At 44.5% G+C, this 23,906-nt stretch overlaps 1 protein-coding gene across 1 annotated transcript; it reads left to right on the top strand.

Moving 5' to 3' along the window:
* Nucleotides 1-5,229: 5,229 nt before the first annotated feature.
* Nucleotides 5,230-22,562, top strand: FAM241A (family with sequence similarity 241 member A). Its single transcript, XM_074589355.1, has 2 exons — nt 5,230-5,408; nt 18,776-22,562. The coding sequence occupies exons 1-2, from the start codon at nt 5,292-5,294 to the stop codon at nt 19,019-19,021; spliced, it is 363 nt and encodes a 120-aa protein (XP_074445456.1). The 5' UTR covers nt 5,230-5,291; the 3' UTR covers nt 19,022-22,562.
* Nucleotides 22,563-23,906: the final 1,344 nt, after the last annotated feature.

The raw sequence follows: 23,906 nt of genomic DNA, 5'->3' as shown, positions 1-23,906 counted from the left end.
GCTTATACTGTAGTGGAGTAAATGCTTATAAAAAGCTCATGGCAAGACAAAAAATCAAAGCTGTCTTCTCGAATGGTAGCCAAGAAGAAAGGTCATAAATTAAGAAAGATCAGAGCAATTGAAGTAAGCAAAATTAAGGTTCTGTTTTGCAAACCTGCTAATCCTAACAGGGTTAGAGGGAAATATTGATCATGCAAGCAGGCTGTGCAGAAAATCAGACTTTCATCAAGGATGATAAATTAACCTAACCTAATAATAGAATGAAATAAAAAGGGGAAAAATTAGACTTGATAGCCAGAGGGGAGCCTTATGTCAAATTTTTTTATACTGTGAAATAATATCCAAGGGAAACGGCAGACTCCACTTGAGACATTAAAAAAGAAAAAATTAGACTGGCAAATGCATTAGAAAAGGTACGGCAGAAAACTACCCTCCAATGCCGAGGAGTGCTCCAGGTGGCCTTTTGTAATAGAACTTCTCCATTACTGTTTTGTTTCTCTCTTTCTGAGCCTGTATATATGAGCCCATGTATATCTTGCTTTGGCCCTTGAATGAGATTGCATGATATACATCAACTATTGGAGAATAGGTATTGCTAATGGGGGGTGATCTTCAATGTCCTTTTGTCATTATACACGGAACAAAAAAGGAACCAAATTAATTGTTTCATTTCATTTTTATTCAGTATACTCTAATATATTTTCATGTTTTGAATTCCAATTTCTCCCAGTTCACTTTGTATCCAGTGTTGGAAAAGCCATTTCTTGTATTTCTTAATATGCTTGAAGGATCTAAGGAAATTACAGAATTTAACAGCTTTACTTCAAAAATCCATGTAAGAGCTCCAATGACCACCATAAGCTGCATGGTCATACTGGACAAATTGTCTGAGAGTTTAGAGAATTTACTTATATTAACATCTGGAATATAAAGTAGATAAAACCCATCAGAGAGTTTGAAATGTTCCATTCATCAGTAAATCCATTATACTGTACAAAACCACATTGACCCCTTCCCAGTTATGACAAAAGTTTCCATTACTAGAGGTTTAAAGAACCTCTGTCTTTTCCAAGCCTTTTAATATTTAGATGAACTCTGGAGTTTGGAACAATTCAGGATTAAACTGTGCACTCAGCAATCTGAGTGAATCTCATATTGAAGTCAGTTACGTCTGTTAGATGCATATAAAGAGGGAAAAAAAAAAAGCATTTGTTGTTTTTTTTCTGAAGGCCTTAACCGCGTACTTACTAAAGGAAGTTAACTGAGTTACCTCTGAGAGGAAATGACAGGTAGCAAGCAGGTGAGAACTTGGCACATCCGTTGTATCTTATCCCTGCCCTTCCTGAGTCCCCACGAGGGTAAGTTTTGTGCTGAGAATAACCCCAAGGGCCCAGCTTGGCCCGGAGCAGATGCAGGCACGCAGTTGCCTATCCGTTGAATCGGCTAATACACAAGGCCAGTGGTGTAGGCTGGTGGTGGGTGTTCATGCCAGCTTTCTGCCAGCTGAGAGAGAGAGGACACACAGTACCTGCTCTGGCGTAAGACCTGTGTACACAGTGATAACCAATCAAAATTTGTTGACCTATTTAAACCAGCAAGGTGCCTCTGTGTTACACGGCTATTCAATCTGGAATTAAATGGCCTAAAACTCGTTTTATCCTATCTTCAAACCACAGCCTGCACTCTGCAGGCTTCATCTCTACCTTCATGCCCTCGGGCATGTAGCTGGGATGGGGAACGCCCAGAGAGCAGGAGCAGCTGACATCCCTGGGGAGGGGACTCGCTGCCCCAGCCATGACAGCGTTCTAAGGAGGCACTAGCGAATGCCAGAGACATGGGAAAAAAAAGCACCGGATGAAAGGGATACAATCCCTTGGGCAACAAGACCGATATAAGCGCTCTGTCTGACTTGGCCGCATGCGATCCCTGTGGTAGCATGCCTTCCCTCAGCTGCCTCTGATCCCACCACTATCCAGCCCGGCGCCCAGGCTCTGGGAGTCTTTGAACCTCAGATCACTGGAAGCCAAAAGAATACTCTCAAGGAGTATTCCTGCAGCATCTGTTACTCCTTCCCCGGCACCTACTATTGGCTACAGTTAGAGAGCCAGTCAGAGAGGAGATACTTAGAGAGCAGATGCCCATCCAGAGGGAGTTTTCCTTTCGCTCACTCCAGCTGTTCCTATGTTTTGCGGTCTAGAGTGGTGTTGCAGAAAGGCCAGTGCGCTCAGCCTGTCCTAGCTCTGAGCAAAGCTGCAGCATTCAGTCTTCCTCCTCCTGCAAGCACCTGTTTTCCAGAAAACCCTTTAATTGCAGATTTTTATCATGCAGTTCTGACTCTCCTTAGTGACCGCCCCAAATCACAGAGTCATGAGAGAGGACCTCTCTTTACCCTTTGGGAGATATTTTGTCTGTACACGCATTACAAATTGACCACAAGTTGCCTCGTGCAAAACAATTATTTTGCAGAATCTGCCCTTTAACTTGCATCTCTGCAATTTCTTTTGGCACATGGCTTTTTTGCCTATCGTTAAGTCATGCTGGGATTTATCCTGGCATTTTCGGAGATTATTGATACTGGGAGAAGGCACTGTCAGCAGAAGGTCAGCCATGTCCAGAGGGCTTTGGGGTGGGAAACTTCACTCAGACAGTGATCTCAAAAGGAAAGTTACAGTCATCTCTTTTGGTGACACAGATCCTTCAGCTGATTCTTGTGATTAGATCTCTAGGAAGCTGCCACACGCTTGTGAATTTTGTAAAGAATCCTGATTTCAGTAAGACAAGGTTGAAATGTCAGTCACTCAGAGCAGTTTTGCAACAGCTCAGCCACATCCGCAGACCCAGGCACCAGTGCTCAGAGCACACGAAGCCCAGGGGAAGCTGGTGGTAAGAAGAGATGGGGATTGTGATGTGATTGTGGCATCGCCTTTTCTGTGAGTGTTTGCTATGAAGGGGAATGGGTTTCTTTCAGGTTGCTGAAGTTGCCCAGGCTGTAACGCTATCTGCATCCTAAGAAATCTCAGTGAGGGCTTCTAAGTCCCCATTCTTCCCCTGGGCACTGGGGCTATTGCCCCCCAAGGTGCTTCCCCACACGGAGAGTGCCAGGGAGCCAGAATCAGTCCCGGAGCATCTGGCATTGCTCAGGGTGTGGAGAGGCAGTCAAAGGCCGACAGCTGCAGCAGGGAGGAGTGGGGCTTTTTTTTGAAATGTGATTAGTTTTGCTTCACTGCAGCAGTTACGGAAGAATCAAAGGGCAGATCAACATCAAACCAGTAGGACTGCAGATAGGCAAGGAGGAAGGTGTAGCACCAAGCCAGCCCGCACACATTATAGTACTCCTGGCACAATGGTCGCCGGTCCCCGAGAGGCAGCAGGGATCAGAGGCTGTGCTGTAAAGAACAATGGTGGCCTCAGCATCAACTTGTTCTTAAAAAACCCTAACTCTCATACACGTTTTTGTGATCCACAAACCAGCCAAGGTTTATGGATTTAAGTGTCCTAAAAAGCTCACTGAAAGGTACACTTAATCAGTGCTTTATTTAAGACCTTTTTCCAGAGAGAGTTTACTGAATGTCAGTACTATGTGTGACTCTTCATTTGTTCACAAATCACCTGAGGAGCAGAGAGCCTCGGGGGTGTTTTACAGAGCTGCTGCTGAGCAGTCACATTGTGCACAGAGATGTAACACCACGGCCCTCGGTGGTGAATTCCACAGGATTTTTCTCTGTGGTGTCCAGTATTTCCCCATGCCAGCAGGATTTGCAATGGTTTATGCACTGTTTCAACACTTTGATGTTCCTCCAAGAATGTCCCCATTCCTAAGAAACCCAACTAACAAATGCATGATGGACCAGAAATCTGGGCAAGTAATTAGTCAAGTCCTCAGGGCAAACTGCTCTTGGCCACCCTGCACCTCGGGGAGCTGCCGGGACCAGCTGCTTTGTCAGGAAGGGGAGCCGCAGCCGAGCACAGCAAGGCAGGCAGTGACAGTGTCCTGTCCCAGCTGCCCCTGAGCTGGCCCTTGGCCCCAGAAGGCCATATAAAATTCATCTGAATGTCTGTTTTCCACAGAATCCTACAGTCACACAACCTGTTAGTGCCTCCAACCCGTGGAAACAGAATTGAGCCATGCAGACCCACCATAATTAATGCACCACCTGGCTTCTGGATGAGGAGAACAGATGCACCAGCAGCTCCACCACGGCTCGGGAATGCCACACACTGAAATCCAGCTGCACTTTCAGGCCCACTCCTCGCTGTGCTGTACTGGGGTGGCCAGCATTGATAACACACGCAGGGCTGGCAGAAGCGAGGCCTCTCTACAAGTACCTGAAAGGAGGTTGTAGTGAGGTGGGGATCGGGCTCTTCTCCCAAGTAACAAGTGATAGAATGAGAAGAAACAGCCTCAAGTTGCATCAGGGGAGGTTTAGACTGGATATTAGGAAAAAATTTTTCACCGAAAGGGTTTCAAGCATCGGAACAGGCTGCCCAGGGAAGTGGTTGAGTCACCATCCCTGGAGGTGTTTAAAAGACGCGTAGATCCGGTGCTGAGGGACGTGGTTTAGTGGTGGACTTGGCAGTGCTAGCTTAATGGTTGGACTCAATGATCTGAACAGTCTCTTCTAACCTAAAAAATTCTATGATTCTCTCCCTGCAGAGGAACAGTGGCACCACCACGGGGAGCGGGAGCCAGTCACACCGCTGAGTGGTGGCACATCTTCATTGGCATTTCAGCCCTCCATACCCTGCCCCAAGAGCTTTGCTGGATGCTAAGACTTATCTTCTGGGTTTGCTGTTACATTTCCTTCTTCCTCGTTTGCGTTAGCTCGTTTTAAAAAAGAAAAGGACAAGATTCAAACAGGTTCAGAAGAGCGAGGCCAGTGTTTTCTCTTTCCCTAGGGAAGAACGGGCAAATGCTACATCTCGTCCTGCCAAGAGGCTGCCAGCCAGGCATTCCTCCCCAGGGACACACCGGCGGGGAGCGGTGCTAACGTTAGCGCTTCAGCAACACCTGGTGTTAATAAAAGGTTGAGAAATGGGGTTGGGGGTGCTTTAATTAGCAGCAAGCCGTTCTCCAGCTGAAGGCTCTCGGTGGCTCCCGCTTTGGGGCGGTCGCCCAGCAGTCGCATCCTCCTCCTCCCTCCCTCCTTCCCTCCCCGGGGCCCCCGCATCCCCGGTGCCAGGGGCCGCCTCCTCCCCCGGCTCCCCGCCCTCCCGCCGCTCCCCGGCACCCCGTGACGGTCCCGCCCCGCCGAGGCGGTAGCGGCGGGGAGGAGAGAGGGAGAGAGGGAGCCATGGGCTCGGCGGCGGAGCTGCTGCTGCTGCCGCCGCCGCCCTCGCCGCTCGGGGAATGCGAGCGGGAAGCGGGGGAGGCGGCCTCCGCCCGGTACCGGCGGCGACCGGAGGAGCAGGTGGGTGTCGGTGGGTCTGGGAAAGCGGGACGGCAGCCCCGGGGATGGGGCGGGACGCCGGCGGGGAGGGTGGGGGGGGCGAACGCCCCCCCCACCCTCCCCGCCGGCGTCCCGCCCCATCCCCGGGGCTGCCGTCGGGCAAGGGATAAACCCTAAACGCCGTTTTGGTTCATCTTCCGTGGCGTTTCCCCCTCCTCTCGGGGGTCGTGGGGTTACCCCTGGATGATGCTGGGGTATCCTTCCCCCCCCTCCCCCGTGCTTCCCTCCGAGACGCTTATCCCGCGTGGAAGGGGGTGGGAGCCGATGTCCAGGGGTGGTCCCCGCGCAGCATCCGCGCTGGAAGTAACTGGGTTGCTGTGGGCCGCCCCCGGGATTCCCTTTCTTCTACTTACCCTTGTCCGCTTCAATGTTTTAAGCTTTCAGTCTCTTTGTTACTTATGGAGCAGAATGTATCGCAGTCGGAGGAGATAAAAAAAAAAAAAAAAAAAACCAAACCCAACTCGTATTTTAACCCGTCCGCCTTCTCCAGGGCATGCGGGTTGGGGGCACGGTGGGTGGAAGCGGGCTTCTTGCTTAGGAAATGAAAAAATGAAAGGGGCCGCGTACATTTCTCTGTTGTTAATTGCGAAATGGCTTTCCACGCGCTCTTTGTTTTGCAGGCAGCGTCTTGCGCCCGCGCTCAGACAAAGGCAGTGCTCGTAATGCACCTTTATTGATGTTTCATTTAAAGAGAAAAAGAACACAACCTTCTTCGTATTCGATACTCCAATGTAACGATCCCCTCTGAATGCCTTGAGCGGTTAAGTAAGAGAAATGCACTAGCACTGATAATTGCACAGGGGCAAACAGAGCTGCTGGAGTACATCCCAAAGCAATTTCCAGATTTGTTTAAGTTGTTAATTATTTCTGTTGAAAAATCTTACAAGACAGTCCTGAGTGCACTCAACCATAAGGGAGCCCTTTCACAGCTAGAATAGCTAAATATTTGCAAGTGTCTGGTAGTACTTGCCTGACACTACAGCTAGGAGCAGGCCACTTCTGAAAGACGCTGCTACTTGAGAATTCACTTGGTGACCATTTATGTAAGTCAGTGCATTTACCTTGTCCCTTTTTCTAAAAAAAAATTGTGCAGTGCAGGACACCTACCTGAATGTAGGGTAAGGCCAGATGCTCTGAGAGGTGCAGCAGTTCCCTACTTAGTGTCCACAAGCCCTGTTGCGGGATATTGCGGGAGGAGAAGTCTGAAATATTTCCTGGTTCTGGCTGCTGTCTTCCTTACCTGAAAAGCGAGGTGAAAAAAGTGGCATCAGGTCATCTCAGATGTTGCTGCTCTCAAACTGGTTGTAACTCCTCGCTCCCTGCAGGTTCCCACCGCTTCCCTCTCGGTGGCGAGTGCGTCGGTGTGCTTTCAGGGGATGGTGCGGGCTGAGGAACTGCTTTCCAATGTTGCCTAAATGCATTTTAAAATGAAGCTGGTAAAGGTGCCTCTTGGGTGGCCACTGGCACGCTTGGCAGAGAAACTGTCTTCCCACTCTTCTTGGGCACAGGTAGTGATCGTGGCCCTTTCTGACAAGTTGAGGCACAACGTTAGGATAGTGAGGCAGAAATATTAAACGGACTGTGAGAAAAGAAAGAAATAATCCTTCCTGTTTATGGGAAATATTTCACTGTTATAGTGTGGAGTATTTTTTCTGCATACTGAGGTGCCAGCAGCTGGACAGATAATAAACTAGGTTTGGAAATAAGGAATATCAGTTGCCTTTATTTAATATACATCTAGAATGTGAATATATATGTAAATAATCATGATTTGATGAATAAATAGGAGTATTTTATTTCAATGTGTAGGGAAGAGGAAAGCTAGGTGAGGGTTTAGCAGTACATACACTTGCTGCAAGCTTTGACAGAAAAGTCCCAGATTCTCTTGTTGAAGAGAAGCACAGGCACGTAGCTTGATTTGGGAGGGCTCCTGGATCATTGAGCCTCGTCATGTGCTGTCGCTTTTTTTGCTTTCGTGTATGTGTCCAGATTTCTCTCTAAATAATGGATTCCCCTGCCCTTATGCTCTCGTGGAGGAGCAGCTCTTGCTGAACCCTGCCATTCCAGCGGGCAGGAATGCTGTTTCCAGGCTGGGTGCTCACCTGGCGTCCCTCGTGGAGGCCTGGCCTTGCTGCTGTGTTTGCTGAGGGTGTTTGTGCTGGTAATGTAATTGCTTGTGCCTGTGCTTCCCTGTTTCGCATTCTCTTCTGAAGTATACATGTGGGCGCCGCCTTCATGTTATGTGCCATGCAAAAGAAATGGGTCAAAATCTGCTTTTATGGCAGTGTACACTCTTACTTCTCTCAGCCGGTGTAAAGTAAAGCCCGTGTGAGTGCAAATCCTTTGGCCTTTTCTGAGAGCTTTTGTTTTAGGTGAGGATCTGGGGCTGGTAGCCTGGGTGTGATTTGTTTTTTTTCCCCATTTCCTCCAAAATAAACTTAAGTTTGTGTAACATCATACCTAGTAACATAATGCTAAAATAATACATTCCTGGCAAGCAGGATGTAAATAATAATGATTACACCCTCTAAGAATTTTTTTAAAAGACAGTACTTGGTAGGAAATAAACCCATTTATTTAATGCCAAACCATCTGTCTTTAATTTTCTATTGAAGCCTATTATTTTGTTAGCGAGGACATGCTTAATGAAATTACTGACAGGTACATTTTTAAAAGAATAGAAGGATCTGTTACTAAATGCTATACATAGCCCTTGGAATTCACTATTGCAACAGACCGTAGAATTACCTGCTTCAGTGGTTAGATTTAAAAGCTGAACTGGGTGATAGTGCGATTAACATCCTTCGTAGGTTTGCATGCAAAGATGGGAATAATTACCCTTACTTTAGTCTTCGAAGCGCTGCAGAACCTGGGTAGTTTCTTCCACCTCCCTTGTGTCGCGTTGCTGGTGTTCACAAGTGGTATGTGAAGGCACCGAAAGATTCATCTGCTCCTGAAGCCATGGGAGTAAGTTGCCGCTTCACCCTGTGACCTCGTGATTTTTTTCCTAACTGTTGATAGTTATTAGTCAGGCCCACAAGTTGTCCTGTAGTTTCAATGTCGCTAGAGTTAAGGCCCTCAAATCTCCTTCCCTAACCCGCTTTCTAAAATAGGTTAGCCTTTGTCATATTACTGCAGTCTAAGTCTCATCGACACCTATAAATTAAACCACGAAATAAGAATGGAAAGGTGGAACACATGTGAGCGTATAGTAATAAAAGGTGAGGCAAAAGCTCTGCGTTACAGGAGGGCATGAGGTGGTGTGAGCAGGAGACACAGCACCCGCTCCATCCATAGGGACTTTGAGGCCGCGCTGTGTTAACAGCAGACAGAGTTCCTGAAAGCTGTGGCTCTGCTCTGTAAATTGTCTGTCTGGGCTGTAATGGGGTGTAGGCTCTTGTAATCTCAGTTGAAGGCAATGGCAAAATTCCCAGTTGCCCCAGTGAGGCCAGGACCTCTCCATCTCACGCTGGTTTGGGATACGTAGAATCCAAAGTGCTATCTGACAGCTGAGCTAGAACCAACACTTCTCCTAGAAAATGTCTAAATGCAGAGTTAATGCAATACATGTATTCGCAAGTAGATAAATTAGCTTAGACAGTCACCTTTGTTTGTAACCCTTTGGGATGTTTTATTACTGTTTTGAGCAGTGTTTTATTGCTAGAAGTGGAGTATTTTATCTTGTAGTAGATGGGTTCAAATTTAGAGAAGCTATTACAAAAGGTTTTTGGTGTCGCCCATTGAGAATTATGTTGAAGAGGTATGGGTGTCTTAGCTAAGTTCAAGTCCTGAACTTTTGGAAAAAGTTTCCATTATCACTAGTATTTCTCCAGTATGGAAAGAATGAGCAGAAACAAAACTAGAGGATAATATTAACAACCTTGTGGTATCCCTCATGTAAATGTTTCATTGTTCGTTCATTGGACTGTAGGATGGATGTGTGCCGTGTTGCCTGGAACCGTACCATTTCAGTCGTAAGTCAGTAGAGGCCAAGAATGTTTTAAAGTATATGGTATGTGTGGAAACTGTGGTGCCTAAGGCTAGAGACCTATTTCAAATTTATTCCACACTGAGATAATCTGAAAATTGTAGGTTTCTCCTGCTTGCAGTTGTTGGGATTTGTGCCTGAACTGAAAATAGTAGTACCTGACAAGGGAGGGCTTAATCCCAAATTTGTTCTGGCTCTACAAATGATTTAACTCTGCTGCAGATGTTCAGTAATAAGTGATAACAACTTTCTAAAAAGTTGTAGTGGGTTTTCTGAGGCTTGACAGCATGTGAAGAAAAACAATAAAACCCCTTCAGACGTAGCTGTAGCACCTGCAGTAGATAGGATAGCATGCTTTGCTTGAATAATGGGAAGATCCCTTTTCCTTAAAGGAAAAAAAGTATTCTGGAGATAGAAGCAAATAGAAATTTCTTCTCCTTAAAAGGCAAAATTAACAGCTGTTTGTTGCTTTTCAGCAAGCCAGTGCCTTGATACCACGGTGGATTGCAAACCTTTGGCTGGGTCAAGCTGACCAGTTTTAGTAGGAGAACAGCGATAAACAAAATCCTGTGGAAATTACGTGTTGCAGGTGTAAGGAAAAGATGGTTTAGAAATTGCTTTTAATCTAGTCTCTATGTAAAATTGCAGCACGGCTGGGATTGAGTGAAAGGGGCAGTAGTAGGAGCATCAGGAAGAGTGCAGAGAGCAGCCTAAAACAGGGAGGGAGGCAGCAGTTCTTAGCATGGGGGCAGGAAGGGTTCCTCTCCCTCCCACCCATGCGGGCTGGGTTCTTGTCGGTGACACTCTCATCTGGTGCCGTATTAGTGGGGAAACTTCCTCCTGAAATGATGGGACTCAAACCCAGTTTGTCGAGGGAAGCCTCTGTTGCTCCTGAAGCCGCCTCCGCTCTGCCCAGGCACAAGCTCAGGATCTGGAAAAGCCTTTTCAGCTCCTTAACACAAAACTGCCTCTGGTATTTCAGAGTTGGTTTCAGCAACTGTTGATGCTGAAGTGGAGTTGCTGTAAAAGCTGACTGAAGCGAATACGGTGCAGTTGCTTTTCTTATGTTGTTGCTTGTTTCTATAGAAACATCTTGTTTCTATTTTATAGATGGCATCTAGATTCTTGCTATAAAACGAACCTTAACCCAATCTTTGGTTTGTGATTTATTTTATTTTTTTTTATTTAAACTCCCTTTAAGTATGTCATTTTTATTGGCAGCTGTTGTAAAGTACTTTTGGTAGTAAGAATTTTTCTAGTTTTCTTGCATTTCCTTCTTCCCCCCCCCCCGCTTTAACTAAGTTAAACTGAGTTTCTCTCTGTCTTGTTTTTCATCTGGAAGTGAGGTATGATTTATTTTTTTTCCTCTCACTTCCTAATCTATCAGTCTTCTCATATTTAAATACCAGATTTAAATTAGCCTAGGGAAATGAACCTGTTTTGTTTGGGCTTTGTTTTTTTTTCTCCAGACAGTTCAAATTAATTTTGTTGTCTTAATAGTTAGTTGGCTGAGTGTCAAGATCTTTTTACTGCTTACATTTACAAGGTCAAATCGTTAGTTTCACAGCTAGCAAAGGATGCGAAGGGATACCCTTCCCTCCTGCTATAGCAGAAGAGGAAGAAAATCAGAAAAATTTCCAATTTGCCTTTCTTGGGCAAACTTCACTTTCTTTTAATTAAACATAAGAAATCTTTTTTTAAGTTTGAGAAAGCAGGGTGAGATCCTGGTCACGTGCCAGGTGTTACTAGTAACGAAACCATCTAGTTTGCATGTGTGGAGGAGTAGGAGGCAGAGAGGCTGCACCCGGCCAGCCCGTGTGTCTCGGGGTTGCCGCTGGCACCCGGCAGCGCGTGAGGCTGTGGCTCCCAGAAAGGGGAGGCCACCACCTGGGAACTTGCCGTTGGCTGCAACTCTCCAAAGCCTCTCCGTGGCCATACGCCGGCCGGTCGGATGGCTGAGCACCGGCAAGACGAGGTAATTCGTTCCTCCGGGACTTACACTGCTGGCTACCTAACCATCGAATATCTGTAGCTGTGTCCCCGTCTGCACCCAGCAGAAGTTGGCCTCTTATTTTGGAGGGGAGGGAACTTGCGGCTTCTTCCGTCCTGGTCTCTGTCATCTGCTCACTTTCTTCTCATATTTTTCTGTAAGATTGAGCTTGAAGCGTTTTCAGTTTTAGTTTGCATCCTCTAAAAAGAGATAACTTTGTGAGACTCTCTCTTCTGAACGTTAATGCTCCAGCTTTCAAAAATATAGACGTATTTTTCAGTAAGTAAGCCTGTTCTTAAAGTCACATCTCAGTGGCTTTTTTGACATTTAAGTGTCTATGGGCTTCAGCTATCAGATACACCACCTGTTCCCTGCAGTAAAAATAACCCTGACTGGAGTAAAATAGATAGTGAGCAGTTAAATACTGCAGAGGAAACTTTTTACTTGAGGGGAAAAAAAAAAAAAGGAAAATGTGCGGGTGGGTATGTAAATGTGATATCCCTGCATTTCTATATTACGCTTTTTCTTAACGTTTCATTTAGATGTCGTTAAACACACGTTTGCTACTAAACTCGAGAGGTTTCTTTCCTATCTGACATGGAAATAATTCTCTTAAATATGCTGTCTCTTTTTATTTCTTTTATAACTGTAAATGTGACCAACTGTGATCTGAGGCATGCTACAATTTGGAGACATTGCTGCTTTTCTGTGGTGGAGATTAATTTTGTGGATAAGCGTTTCCTACTCCTCTCTCTCTTTGCTGCCTTTGTCCACCAGCAATTTTTTTTTTTTTTACTCTAAAATCACAAGCTTTTACATGGAGAGCAATTATCTTCTCAATCCATTGGACTTTTCTCCTTCATTGCTGCAGTTCACATTTGTGTAATGCCCCTTTGGGGCAGCTGAGGCAAGAAAAGAGAAACGGTCAGCCTGGTGCTGTTGTCAAGTTGAGTGTGGGGTGGGAATTTTTCAAGTTGTCTGAGCAACAGAACACTGCTGGGGTTTCTTCAATTTATTAATCAAGAAAAATTGGAAGAGAGATGTTGTTTGGTTTGTTTTGAAGAATCTTGTCCCTTCAGAGTAGTCGAATGGAATTATTTTTTTTTTTTTATCCTGAATCTTCAGGTGAAGCAGGTTGCTTATGTTCACCCCCTCTCTCCTCCCACAGAATGAAGGCTTTTGAACTTCATCCAGTTATTTCACTCAAGTCAGTTACTTGGGATTTTGTTTTTCCACGCACATGAAAAAATCTAAAACCAAACAAACAGTCTCAAGTTCCTTAGGGTAAGTGCGGAAAACTCAGGACCAAGCTGCTGCTTTAGGAGGTGAAACGCCTGGAAGGCAGAACTGTAACTACTCCTGTTCTCCTCACAGCTGGTGGGATTGCAGGACTGAGAAATGTTGCGGTCACTTCAGAGCTGTTCAGTTTGTGGTCCTCCCAGACAAGTCATCCAGCTGATGGCTGCCTGTCCTGGTGGCCCCGTAGCACCTCACCCATCACGCTAGCTTTGCAGCGGGGGCACCTGTGATGAGGCAGGGCTCTCTTTCTTCCAGGCGCTGCTTGAGTCGCTCCTTTCAGACCACTTTCTTCATTCCAGGGATGAGCCCTGTGAGGCCCAGGTTGTTCTGGTGGGGACAGCAGCCCTGAGCACACAGAGATTCACCCGCACATAGGTGTTGCAGTAGTTTGTTGCGTGTCATCTGCGTGTGGCCAGCAAATCCACTGCGTCCTGCAAGCGTGGGGTGCCCTGAGATTGGGCACTGGGCTACATCGTTTGGCAAGGAAAATGCTGCAGCAGTGGCCATGCTGTGCCCCTAGGAGAAGCTGCAGGGACTTCCAGGCAGAGCTTGTTGGCCATGCTGTGTAAGGACATCTAGCCTTTGTGTAAGGACATCGTTGATACTGTCCTTGAGTGAGCTAGCGTTGCTGATAGCAGAAAAAAGAAATGCCAAATCTCTGCTTCTCTGCTATCTTTGTTTAGCAACAAGAAATTAACTTCCCCAGCAAGTTGGGTAGGTTCATCTCCCCTTCACATCCATCTGTGTTCTGCACCCTCTGAGGCCTTGGCAAAGTTATTTGGTGTGATCTGTAAATGGTCAGGGGCAGGAATTGTGTGCTCCCAGCAATTTGAAGGGAAAAGACCTCGGACTGGCTACATTATATTTTGAAGGTGCAGACAGGGATTAGCCTTAAATGATGGTGGAAAGTTCTGTGCTAACCTTATCCTCTCCTAGGAAGTACCGTGTGAATCACTGCAAAGATGGCTTCTTTGTGGGAGGTATGTTTTGATGAGTTCTTGTGTTTCTCTGTGTAGTCAAAACACCCTTGATGGCAAGGGGATAAGCAAGAAGTAGCCTCTGATTGTGACTTACCAAGTGCTTTTCTGAATTTAGGCAGCAGTGAATTTGAGCAAATGTGGTGGAAGTTTGCCATAAGCAAAGGTAGTTAGTGGTCAGAACACACGTAATTTTGTGTGTTATGTTGATGACAAACATAACTGGTAAAAAGCCACAACCGGGTGTTCGTTGGGTTCAGTAGGCTGAGTTGACTTTACCTTCACTATTGTTTTAAAGCTAGTCCAGGAAAACATTCAATTACGTGGGACTTTTTTTTCAGAAGCACTTCAGGGACACAGGAGCACCAGCTGTGCTAGAAGTGGACAGAACTTGCACTTAACTACCTCCTCTGCAACCTCCTCAGAGACTTTAATCTTGAAAAAAGGTCCTTTTATGGCATCTTGTATCTGACAGAGTATGTCATGGTTACACTTAAGGCATCCAAGCCCCAAAGCCATTTGGCCATAACAGCTGGGTAAATCTGGTTACGAAGTTTCCGTAGTAAAGTTTTTCAGAGTTTGGATCTTCAGGTTCTGACTTTCTGCCAGTAAACAGTGGGAGACAGCAGACAACAGCTTTGCTGATGAAAATATGCCCTTTTGAATAGGGAGGGAAATCTTACCAAACATCTGAAAAAGCACGAGAAAATGGGGTGCTTGATGGGAACCCTCGGGTTCTGCAGTAGGCTTGTGAAGAACATTGTGCATATGTGCTGAGCAACGGGACAGATGAGACACTTTAAAAAATAGAAACCAAATATGAAATTAAGTGTGGAATACTGTGTCCGTGTCTGGAGCCCCCAGCATAAGAATGATGTTGACCTGTTGGAGTGAGTCTGGAGAAGGGCCATGAAGATGGATGATCAGAAGGCTGGAGCACCTCTCCTATGAGGACAGGCTGAGAGAATTGGGGTTGTTCAGCCTGGAGAAGAGAAGGCTCCAGGGAGACCTTATTGCGCCTTCCAGTGCCTACAGGAGAGATGGGGAGGGACTCTGTATCAGGGAGTGTACTGATAGGTTGAGGGGTAACGGTTTTAAATTAAAACAGGGTAGATTTACACTAGACATAAAGAAGAAATTTTTTACAATGAGGGTGGTGAAATGCTGTAACATGTTGCCCAGAGAGGTGGTAGATGCCCCATCCCTGAAAACATTCAAGGTCAGTTTGGATGGGGCTTTGAGCAACCTGATCTGGTAGAAGATGTCCCTGCTCATTGCAGTTGGGTTGGCCTAGATGATCTTTAAAGGTCCCTTCCAACCCAAACTATTCTACGATTCTATGAAATATCTTTTTAATGAAAAAATAATTGTTACACTATATGAAGGCATTTAAGTAATACAAAATAAAAACGGAAATTGAGGCAATGAAGTTATGCACAGTGGCTGTACATCTGTATAAAGGAATCTGCTAGTGTAATTTGCTTTAAGGGCATTGATAATCCCAGTATGGCTGAAATAAAATCACTTAGATTTAAAATTAATTTAAATTATGGTAAGGAGTAATTCATTACAGCAATTTGATAAGAAACATTAGGTTAGGAAACAAACGCTCTCCACTGTCCCTCTGAATTTCTTCATCGCTCCTGTCTTTCAAAGAGCGAGGAAAGGCAAACAAATTACTGCAGATGGAGTAGACATCTCTTATGTTCCCGAGTTGTGGCAAATGAGGTGTGGGGGTGCCCCCCACAAAGCCCGTGTTAGCGGTGAGGAGAGCTGCTGTAAAGGCTTGGAAATCATGCTTTTTCTGGGGCTGGTGTGGGTCAAGAAATTCCCTCTGCTCCCTCTCGATACACAAAAAAAACCCTCAAAAGTTATGAAGCCAAGGCTGGGGTGTTGGTTTTGTAACTAGCAATTTTGAAACAGAAACTTCTTTTGCTTTTAAATGAGGAAGTTCTGTTTTGTTGGGGAGGGGAGCTCAGAATGGGTACATTCCTCTTTCCGCATTTTTTTTCTGTCACAGTAGTTTCTGTCTCGCTTCAGGCCGATTCAGGAAGATTTAGTATGGAAATAATCCTGTGGAAATTAAAAGTCAGCTGGGAACTGTATGCTTGCTGAAGATAGCCAATTTCTTACAATGTTTGGAAAAGTACTTGGAGGGGGGGGAGGGAGTATTTAGTTCTAAGGATATGGTTTGAGAGCTACTGGCACACATGTGGGACTGTATGCCATTTTACTGTCACCCTGAAAATTAGTGAGAGAACATCTAGCTGCGATATTAAAGCTTATTTAATATTTTTTAGCAATTTGGGGTATTGTAACGCTACTGGTGTTTGCCCTAATGGTTCTATTTCAGCTATACCTTTTGAAGAAACATATTTGTCCAGCATGTGAAACATGATGCAATATTAAAGAAAAATATGCCATCTGTGTTTTATGGCTCATCATCTGTTTTCAACTTCACTTGTTTTTTGACGAGTTGCCTGAAGCGAGACGTACTCGGCCCGAATTAACTGAAGCAGACTTTGAAAATTTGAGAATTTCCATGATGATTCTGAAAGGCTTTGTAAGGTCTCCAAAATATTTTGGAAAAAAAAGACGCTTCTTTTGTAATTAAACACACACTTGTCAGTCTCCGTGTGTAATTGCTGTAGGGATTTATGAATCTACCCTTGTTTGAGAAGGAGAGGGTGAGATAAAGTTTTGCTTTAAAAAAAAATAAAATAATAATTTTAAAAAAAAAATAATACCTGGACAGCCTATGTAAGGTGACATTTATTCTGTAGCCTGCTGTGCAGCATCTTGCTGTTAGTTTACCGAAGCAGAAGGGGGCTGCTAGGGAAATCCCGTGTCCTACAGCTGCCCCGTACCAGGAGAGACATCAATGTGGGCACATACTGTCCATCGTGCTTCGCTGGGCTGGTGAGATGGAGCTCGTGGAAGCGTGCCGGCTGGTGGCCTCCTTGCAAGTGCTGCCCTCCCCTTGCCCTGTGCGAAGGCTTCCAGCACCTTCCTGAGTACCACTAATAATCCAGAGGCAAAGCAGCAATTGGGTTGTTTTCCCTCTCCTGCTTGTGCTGGCCCCTGGCTCAAAGCCTAAGCTACTTTGTTAGAAGACAGAGATTCCTCCTGCACACGCTGTTTCTCTCAGAAGTGGTCTCTCATCCCCTCCACCATCATCCTGTAGGCACGTGTTCCTGGTGATCTCTGCCTGCGGGAAGCAAATAAATGTATTTCCCCTTCTCGGCATACCCTTTTTCTTGTCCCTAATTGTTGTGATCAACATGCCACTTAGGCTAATGGCATGTTTGTCTCCTTGTGCTCTTTGGGAATAGAGGGGTGAGAGTTCCTGTAATGACGCTGTGTTCCCAGGGCGGGACTGCCCTTCTTGAAAAGACTAATCCTGAAACACGGGTATTAAAGAGGAGTCAACATTTATTTGGATTAAATAAAGCACAGTTAAAGCAAAAATGCTGAAAACTGGGGTTTCCATATCCAGCAAGGTGGAGAAAATGACCTGGGCTGAGAAGTGGGCTGGAAACAGAGGGGGCGGTGGCTGTCCGTATGTAACCTCCGGCACTGCAGTTCTCCACGTTCAGGCTTCTTTGTAGAACCGTGGAAAAATTGAATACAATATTCATTGCTCTTCAGGCTTCCTGCGCCCCTCCCTTTCTGGGATTCAGTAACCAAAATCTTTCTGAATAAGCAAATAAAAAACGTACCCGAGCACATGGGGCTGAGGGACTGTAGGGGATTTGTTGGGGGGTTTTCAGTAGCAGCTGTGGTGCGTTACCTAACCTCCCTTCACTCAGAAGGTTCTGTATCGTGGCCTTAAAAAAAAAATATTAGCTTCCTTTGGTCTTTCCTGGGTGTTTTTCTGTGGGAATGGGGATTCACTTTATTACTTGATATCTAGTATAGAGTCTGGCACATCTGTGGGAGGGAACTTTTGTTTCTCCACCGAGACCATCCTGTGCAACCAGGGGCGCGGAATAGCTTTCATCCTTGAAGACAGAACTAAAGATACGTGTTTGCTTTGAATCCAGGAGCAGACTAATTGCACCTCGAGTTTGCAGGCAATTTGTTGGACCCTATCGATCAGTTGACTGAAATATTGATGAGCACGTGTTTTCATTGCTGCCTAGTGGAAGGATTAGAAAATTCACGTTCATCCTCTTGAAAGCGTGTTCACCCTGTCATACCAAAACACAAGGCAATGAGCTTTTGTGTGAAGGATCTCTGGACACTGGGGAAGGAGGGATGGGATCTCAAGCTCTAATCCAGTTACAGTTTGCATGTTGAAAGAGTCGCGTGTTTTCTGCAGTGATATTCAAACACGGCATCTTCATCTAAAGATGTGATTCTGCTCTCCTATGCATTTGCCCCATTGTTTTTCTTTTTGGGAAAAGTGCAGAACTTGTTTCCCCTCCCCTTTGCTGCTTCGTACCACCACTTTGCGTCTGTGTGGTCCTTGGGTCTGTCTTCCTTTGCCTGCCTTTCACAGCTTTCTACGCCAACATCAGGGTAGATGTTTGCCTTCTTCCTGGTCGAATGCAGGGCCCCTCTGTCAGTGGTGATAGTAGCCCTGCAGTTCCCTGTGCTTTGGTGTGAAATACTATGGTTTGCGCGTAATAGTTTTGTGTCATTCTTGTGGTTCTGAAGATATTCTGGAAATAATTGATAACAAATCTACTTCAGTCAAATCCCCTCCCTGAAATCACAGGCATCGCATTCCGTTTTGGTTGCCCTGTCATCCATATTGCAGAGACAGGTAAGATGTATGACCTACATAGAGAGCTTTACCCTTCTAGAGCGGCATCTGGAGGGGAGACAGGCTGTCATTTGTTTGTGCCATCTCTTCAGATGTCCCACATTTGGACAAGTGAGGGTCATCCTTAACGTTGTACCAAAGTCACAAGCTACGTAACGTTTTCAGTTTCTTGATTTTAGGAGTAGCTTTATTGCATTTGTATCTTATTTTTATGCATTCGAATAGAAACAGCTGTGGCTTGTTCAGAATTACAGTGATAAGAGCCAGTTGTACAACGTATTTCCTAATTTTGTCATCTGCCTGCAGGTCCAGCAAGAACAAAGAAACCACACCACGGAACCTGTAATAGATGACTATAAAAAGATGGGGACTCTCTTCGGTGAACTAAACAAAAGCCTTATCAGAATAGGCTTCACAAGGATGTACTTTGGAGAACGGATAGTAGAACCTGTAATAATTATATTCTTCTGGGTTATGCTCTGGTTTCTCGGCCTACAAGCTCTTGGACTGGTTGCTGTTCTGTGCCTTGTCATTATTTATGTACAACAGTAAAATTTTATAGATGCTGTTGGGATTATGTATTTCGACACTGTCACTATGTCAGTGGTTTTATGTGCTTAAGTAAATGGGTGGCATATCAAAAACTGCAATGCTTCAAATTGCATTTCGCTGAACTTCCAACGTTCAAAATTATGCATTCTAAGAAAAGTCAGCTATGTTTCTGAAGGGCAAAAAAATGTATGTTTTTAATATAATGGTGTCCAATGTACTGTTTTCTGCACTCTCTGGGGCCTTAGTCCAAGGACTGGCTTTTTGTTCCCACCCTCCTCACCCCCCTAACGTTCTTGCTTTGTACAGTGAAAATTTCCTGTCTGTTTTTAAGAGGACACTTGATTTGAGTGTCCTGTTTCACTGTTGGGGGGGGGGCTTGTGTGCTGTTTGTTCCCTGAGTCTGCATAATTTGCTAGTTTTTTGCTGAAAAGCTAAATCTGCACAAGGGAGGTGTGCTAACAAACCTACCATGACAAACGTTCGTAAGGTGAATACAACTTCCCGACACTGAAAGCATCTTTGGTTAGTGTAGTTTGTAGCAAGCTTTCCCCCAGGAAACCCGCTTTGCCAGCAAAATGCTTTTATACTGATACTAATGACTTCACACAAGGCTTCAGCTGTTGTTTAGGAGGAATTGCTGTCCTGTATTGGCCAAATGGTCTAATGTAGCTCTGCTATGGTTTTGGAAATGTACTCGACTCCTGCTGCTATTATTCTTTCTTTTTTTTTTTTTTTTTTTTATACTTGCTCTTTCCTGCAGCCCTCCTTCTGAAGGTAAATATTTGGTTAATTCACGGACTCTGTAGGTAGTTACAGCTGCAGCGTTGGAGCGTTGCCATTCCAGACGGCAATGCTGGAATATTGTCTGCTTCCCCTGGGTCGCGTGTGAAGTGTCTAAGCAACCAGAGGGGGTGTCACGCCAGATCTCTTAACGCTTCCCTAATTTGCTGCAGTGTGGACCCAACGCGAGCTAAAGGCTTTGCGTACGTAAGCAAATCAGACCTGTTTCCTCATGCAAGGCAAGATCAGGTGGTCGTTTTGTTTAGTAGTCTTAACTGATTCATTTCCGCGCTGGGCAACAAAAGCGCATATCTATAGGTGCATATCATGGGCAACACAGATCAGAGAATAGGATATATACATTCAAGAGTAGGTGCAAAATTCACTGTGGCTCCCCAGGAGCCATACCAGGGGTGTATTGAATATTTCCAAGTTGAATGTGTTCATTTCAAGGAAAACAGTAAAATGAGATAGAATCTTTACTAAATAGGCTATCAATTTAATATTTGCTGGACATTACTTTTAGTAAGAAACTTAATTCCAAAATTGACTTCACCTATGGTAGAGTGAAATTATACATTTACTTAAAGAAATGTAATAGAAGATGTGAAATTTACAGAAACCTACTTAGCCTTTTTGCAGTGAATTTTTTCCTAAACATTTTTATACTAGCAGAGATCAACAGTAGATTAGTTGAAAATGCTGTCTTATCCAGAGACTTTTAAAGTTAAGGGGGGCTTCTCTGTGGTCCTGCTCCTGCACCTGGATGCCCTCATGGATCATGTTGGTTGCTGGGCTCTATTTCCAGGACCCTCGTCCCCAGTCCTTACAGACTTTGCTATTTGTGAAATAATTGTTACTTAGGGCAGTGAACATGAAGGCCCAGCTCCTTTAAAGTCTCTATGTGCCTAAATGTCATCTGTGGACACGTGTCTCTGCTTTTCTAATAAACGCGTAGTCACCTTCTGAGGAGCCAGGTCTCCTCTCCAGATCTTCAGGTGACCTTGGCTGTGGATGCGAGAGGCTCTGCTGCACGGGCAGGACTGCAGGGGAGTGGGACTGAGGCCCAGTTGTGCATTTAGATGGCAACCTGTGTTGATTGGCACCTAGTTGAATAGTTATGCCGATGGCAGGGAAACGTTTGACAACAGATCCTGGAGACAGGGGTTTGTTACTCGCAGCTGGAGGTCCCAAAGCAAACAGCAAGTACAGGCGGAACTCAGAGGCAGGAGCTCTGTACTCACAAGTGCCTAGGGGCAAACTTTGGGTTTGTTTCAGGTCCCTTAGAAAGCAGAACATCTGTTTACACCTTTGCATATTTGTATAGAAATAATGGTGGGTTATAATGTGTATTCTTCTCCTGTATAAGGGCTGTACTACAAAAGCATCTCATCATTAAAAAAAAAAATCCTTCCTTTCTACCCACAGTCAAGTTACTGTTCAGAGGATCTCATCCAATTCCTTTCCTCCTGTAGGAAAAAGTGTCTCTGTGATGTCCTTGTTGCAGTAGTACTCGTGTGTAAAGACACTGTGCTGTGAGATGGCGTGTAGTATTTCCTGAAGTGGTGATTTTGCTCCGTGCATAAGGAATGGGGAGCAGTGAGCCGAGGGTGTGACTGACAAGTTCAGTAAGGAAATTGTTTATTTGCATGTCACCTTTTATTATGTGCATAACTATGACTTTCACTCATGAAGTCATTTTAGTTGTTCTTTTGATGTTCGTGTTTGTATACGTATATTCTAGGGAAAGGTAACTTTTGGACTAAGACTGCGTACAGTGTATGTTTTATATGGTTTCTCTTAAGGGTAACTTACTACGTCTCGTCCTTCATAGAAGTTTTTAATTTTTAAAAATCTGAAGAAATATCTCTCCTAATAGAGTTTGGTTGACTGACAATGAAAAAGAAAAATAATGTGTTGCATGGAAGATACCCCTCGCCTGTTTGGTTTCATACATTCCATTGTATATAAGAATTTGCACTGAATCGTCTGCCCTAATTTTGTGCTATTGCTGTACTATCTCCCTGTCATTTGCAGGAAAGGAAAGAGGAGTTACGGAAAAAAAAGGGGACTGGGATAGAATCAGACATCAAGCGTGGAAAATGGAATGCATGAAAATGATGCATATATGTGTGAAAAGAAATCTGGTTGTAAATGTGTGCCAAAAGTGAGAGGGGAATGGATGAACAGTCCTTGCGTTGTGTTCTTCCTTCCATCCAGGTGTACTTCCAAGGCAGAGGAAGCACAAAGTGTTCAAAGCATGTCCCTAGCGAAAAAGCAGAAGGTTCATTTTAAAAGAAAGAAAATTTCACTTTTGTCTATATAGAAAAAATTGATAGTTATTTATATTACTATATATGATTATTATTCTTGAGAGACCTGAGAGCACCTTTATGCATCTGTGTGTAGGACTGTATGAAGGAATTATGTCCCTTAAATCTGTGTTAAATGACAAATGATGTAATTCCTGTTGGTCAGTGTAACATATTGAAAGCTTTTTACATAACCTCCATTTTTTAAAGGATGGACTCTTCAGCACTGTTTCACACCCGCCAAATGCATAAATGTTTGAACTACTGTGTACAGAGAAGATGCTCTACGTGTAAGAGAATCCTGGAGAACCCTGTTTGCACTGAAAAATCATCACATCGAAACTGTCCATATAAAAAGGAAAAATCATGTTTCTTAAGAACTCTGTATTAAATGAATCCTATGGAAAGCACTTTGTAATTCTTTCTAATAAAAAGTATTATCATCAGTGAGAACTATGAATTCTTTTTGGTGCTTTTTTCGAGGTTACTTGGCTCCTTTCCAAATTTCATAGTTGGCCCAGATGAAATGAGGCAGCGTTCAGATACCCGCTGAAATCGGTCAACTTGCAGAAGAAATAACTGCAGTACAAGAGCTGAATAAACTGCATCAAGTGTCTATCATTGAGTGTGCAGCAAGTTACACTGAATTAAAAAAAAAAAAAAGTAATAGAGCTAGATGTTAACAAATAGCAGCAACATTACGGTGTAAAGTAGGTTTTATTTCATAGCGTATCTGTTTTGCATCCAGAGCAGCCTCTGAAGGAACCAGATGTGGTCAGGGGTGTGATAAATCCTTTAAAGCGACAATCGCTGTGCCACAGAAAGGTTTGCGAGTTTTCAGTTGGGTTTTTTTAAAATATGCATAGAACAGCATTCGGTTCAGATCCGCTTCAAACTGTTCTTTTTTTCCTGCAGGTCAGAAGGGTGTTCGTTCTGCCGGATCCAACAGACACTTGAAGGTATCTGTGTGGCGCAGGATGCACCGTGTGCTGAGCAGTGCAGGTTTCCTCAAAGTAGCAAAGTCGAATTTTGGTCCTACAAACTCATATTGGTGGTGGTGCACAAAATAAGTAAGGTGCACCGCTTGAATAAATTCAAGCCTTTGGGTTTTACTTATGATAGAAGTATCTTGGTCAGGTCTTTTACGGTGTGCGTGCAAATTCAAGAACAACCTGGCTTTGACTCTGTTTGATTCTTTCCATCCTGGGCTTTACTCTAGGTTTTGGAAGTTTGTTTCCTAGCCTCTCCCCTCTGCCAGAACTGATTCCTCACCCCTTTTTACTTTCCTCCTTCCACTCTGTAGCGTTGCCTTTCCTAGGGCCGTTCACTAGAACAGTCTCTCTCTGTGCCAAGGGTTCGGGCTTTTTCATCAGTCTTCTTAAAAGCTGCCTAGACAGAAAATCTATTTTCACCTGGATATTTTGTTTGTTTTACTTCTGCCTGCTTAACACCAGAGGGGAAAAAATTAGAGAGAGGATTTTAAAAAATATGCATATGTTGTCACTTCTTTTTTACGGTGCTTATCTGTTGTTTTAGATGATGGTTACCAAACTGTGATTTGCGGTCACCAAAGGTCCAAGAGAGTGTTACAAACGTGTAAAGAACTGTTGGTAGTTTGGCACCAGGATTTTGAGACTAGCTGGGTCAAGCAGCACGTGGCTTAGGGTTGTTTCAACTTACACAGGCAGGTAGACTGCTAACTTCTCTTAACTCCTGCCAGCCCCTCAGTTTCTTCTGAGAATGTCTCCAAATGCATATAAAATTATCACTAATCCTTCCTCACTCACTCTGAA

The sequence above is a fragment of the Larus michahellis genome, chromosome 5, assembly GCF_964199755.1.
Source record: "Larus michahellis chromosome 5, bLarMic1.1, whole genome shotgun sequence".
Lineage (NCBI taxonomy): Eukaryota > Metazoa > Chordata > Aves > Charadriiformes > Laridae > Larus > Larus michahellis.
The sequence above is the reverse complement of the archived record's forward strand: the minus strand, read 5'-3'. Positions and strand labels throughout refer to the sequence as shown.

Coding starts and splice junctions, on each gene's coding strand:
- FAM241A (XM_074589355.1), top strand. CDS start 5,292: ATGGGCTCGGCGGCGGAGCTGCTGCTGCTGCCGCCGCCGCCCTCGCCG. Junction 5,409..18,775: donor GGCGGCGACCGGAGGAGCAG/GTGGGTGTCGGT, acceptor ATCTGCCTGCAG/GTCCAGCAAGAACAAAGAAA.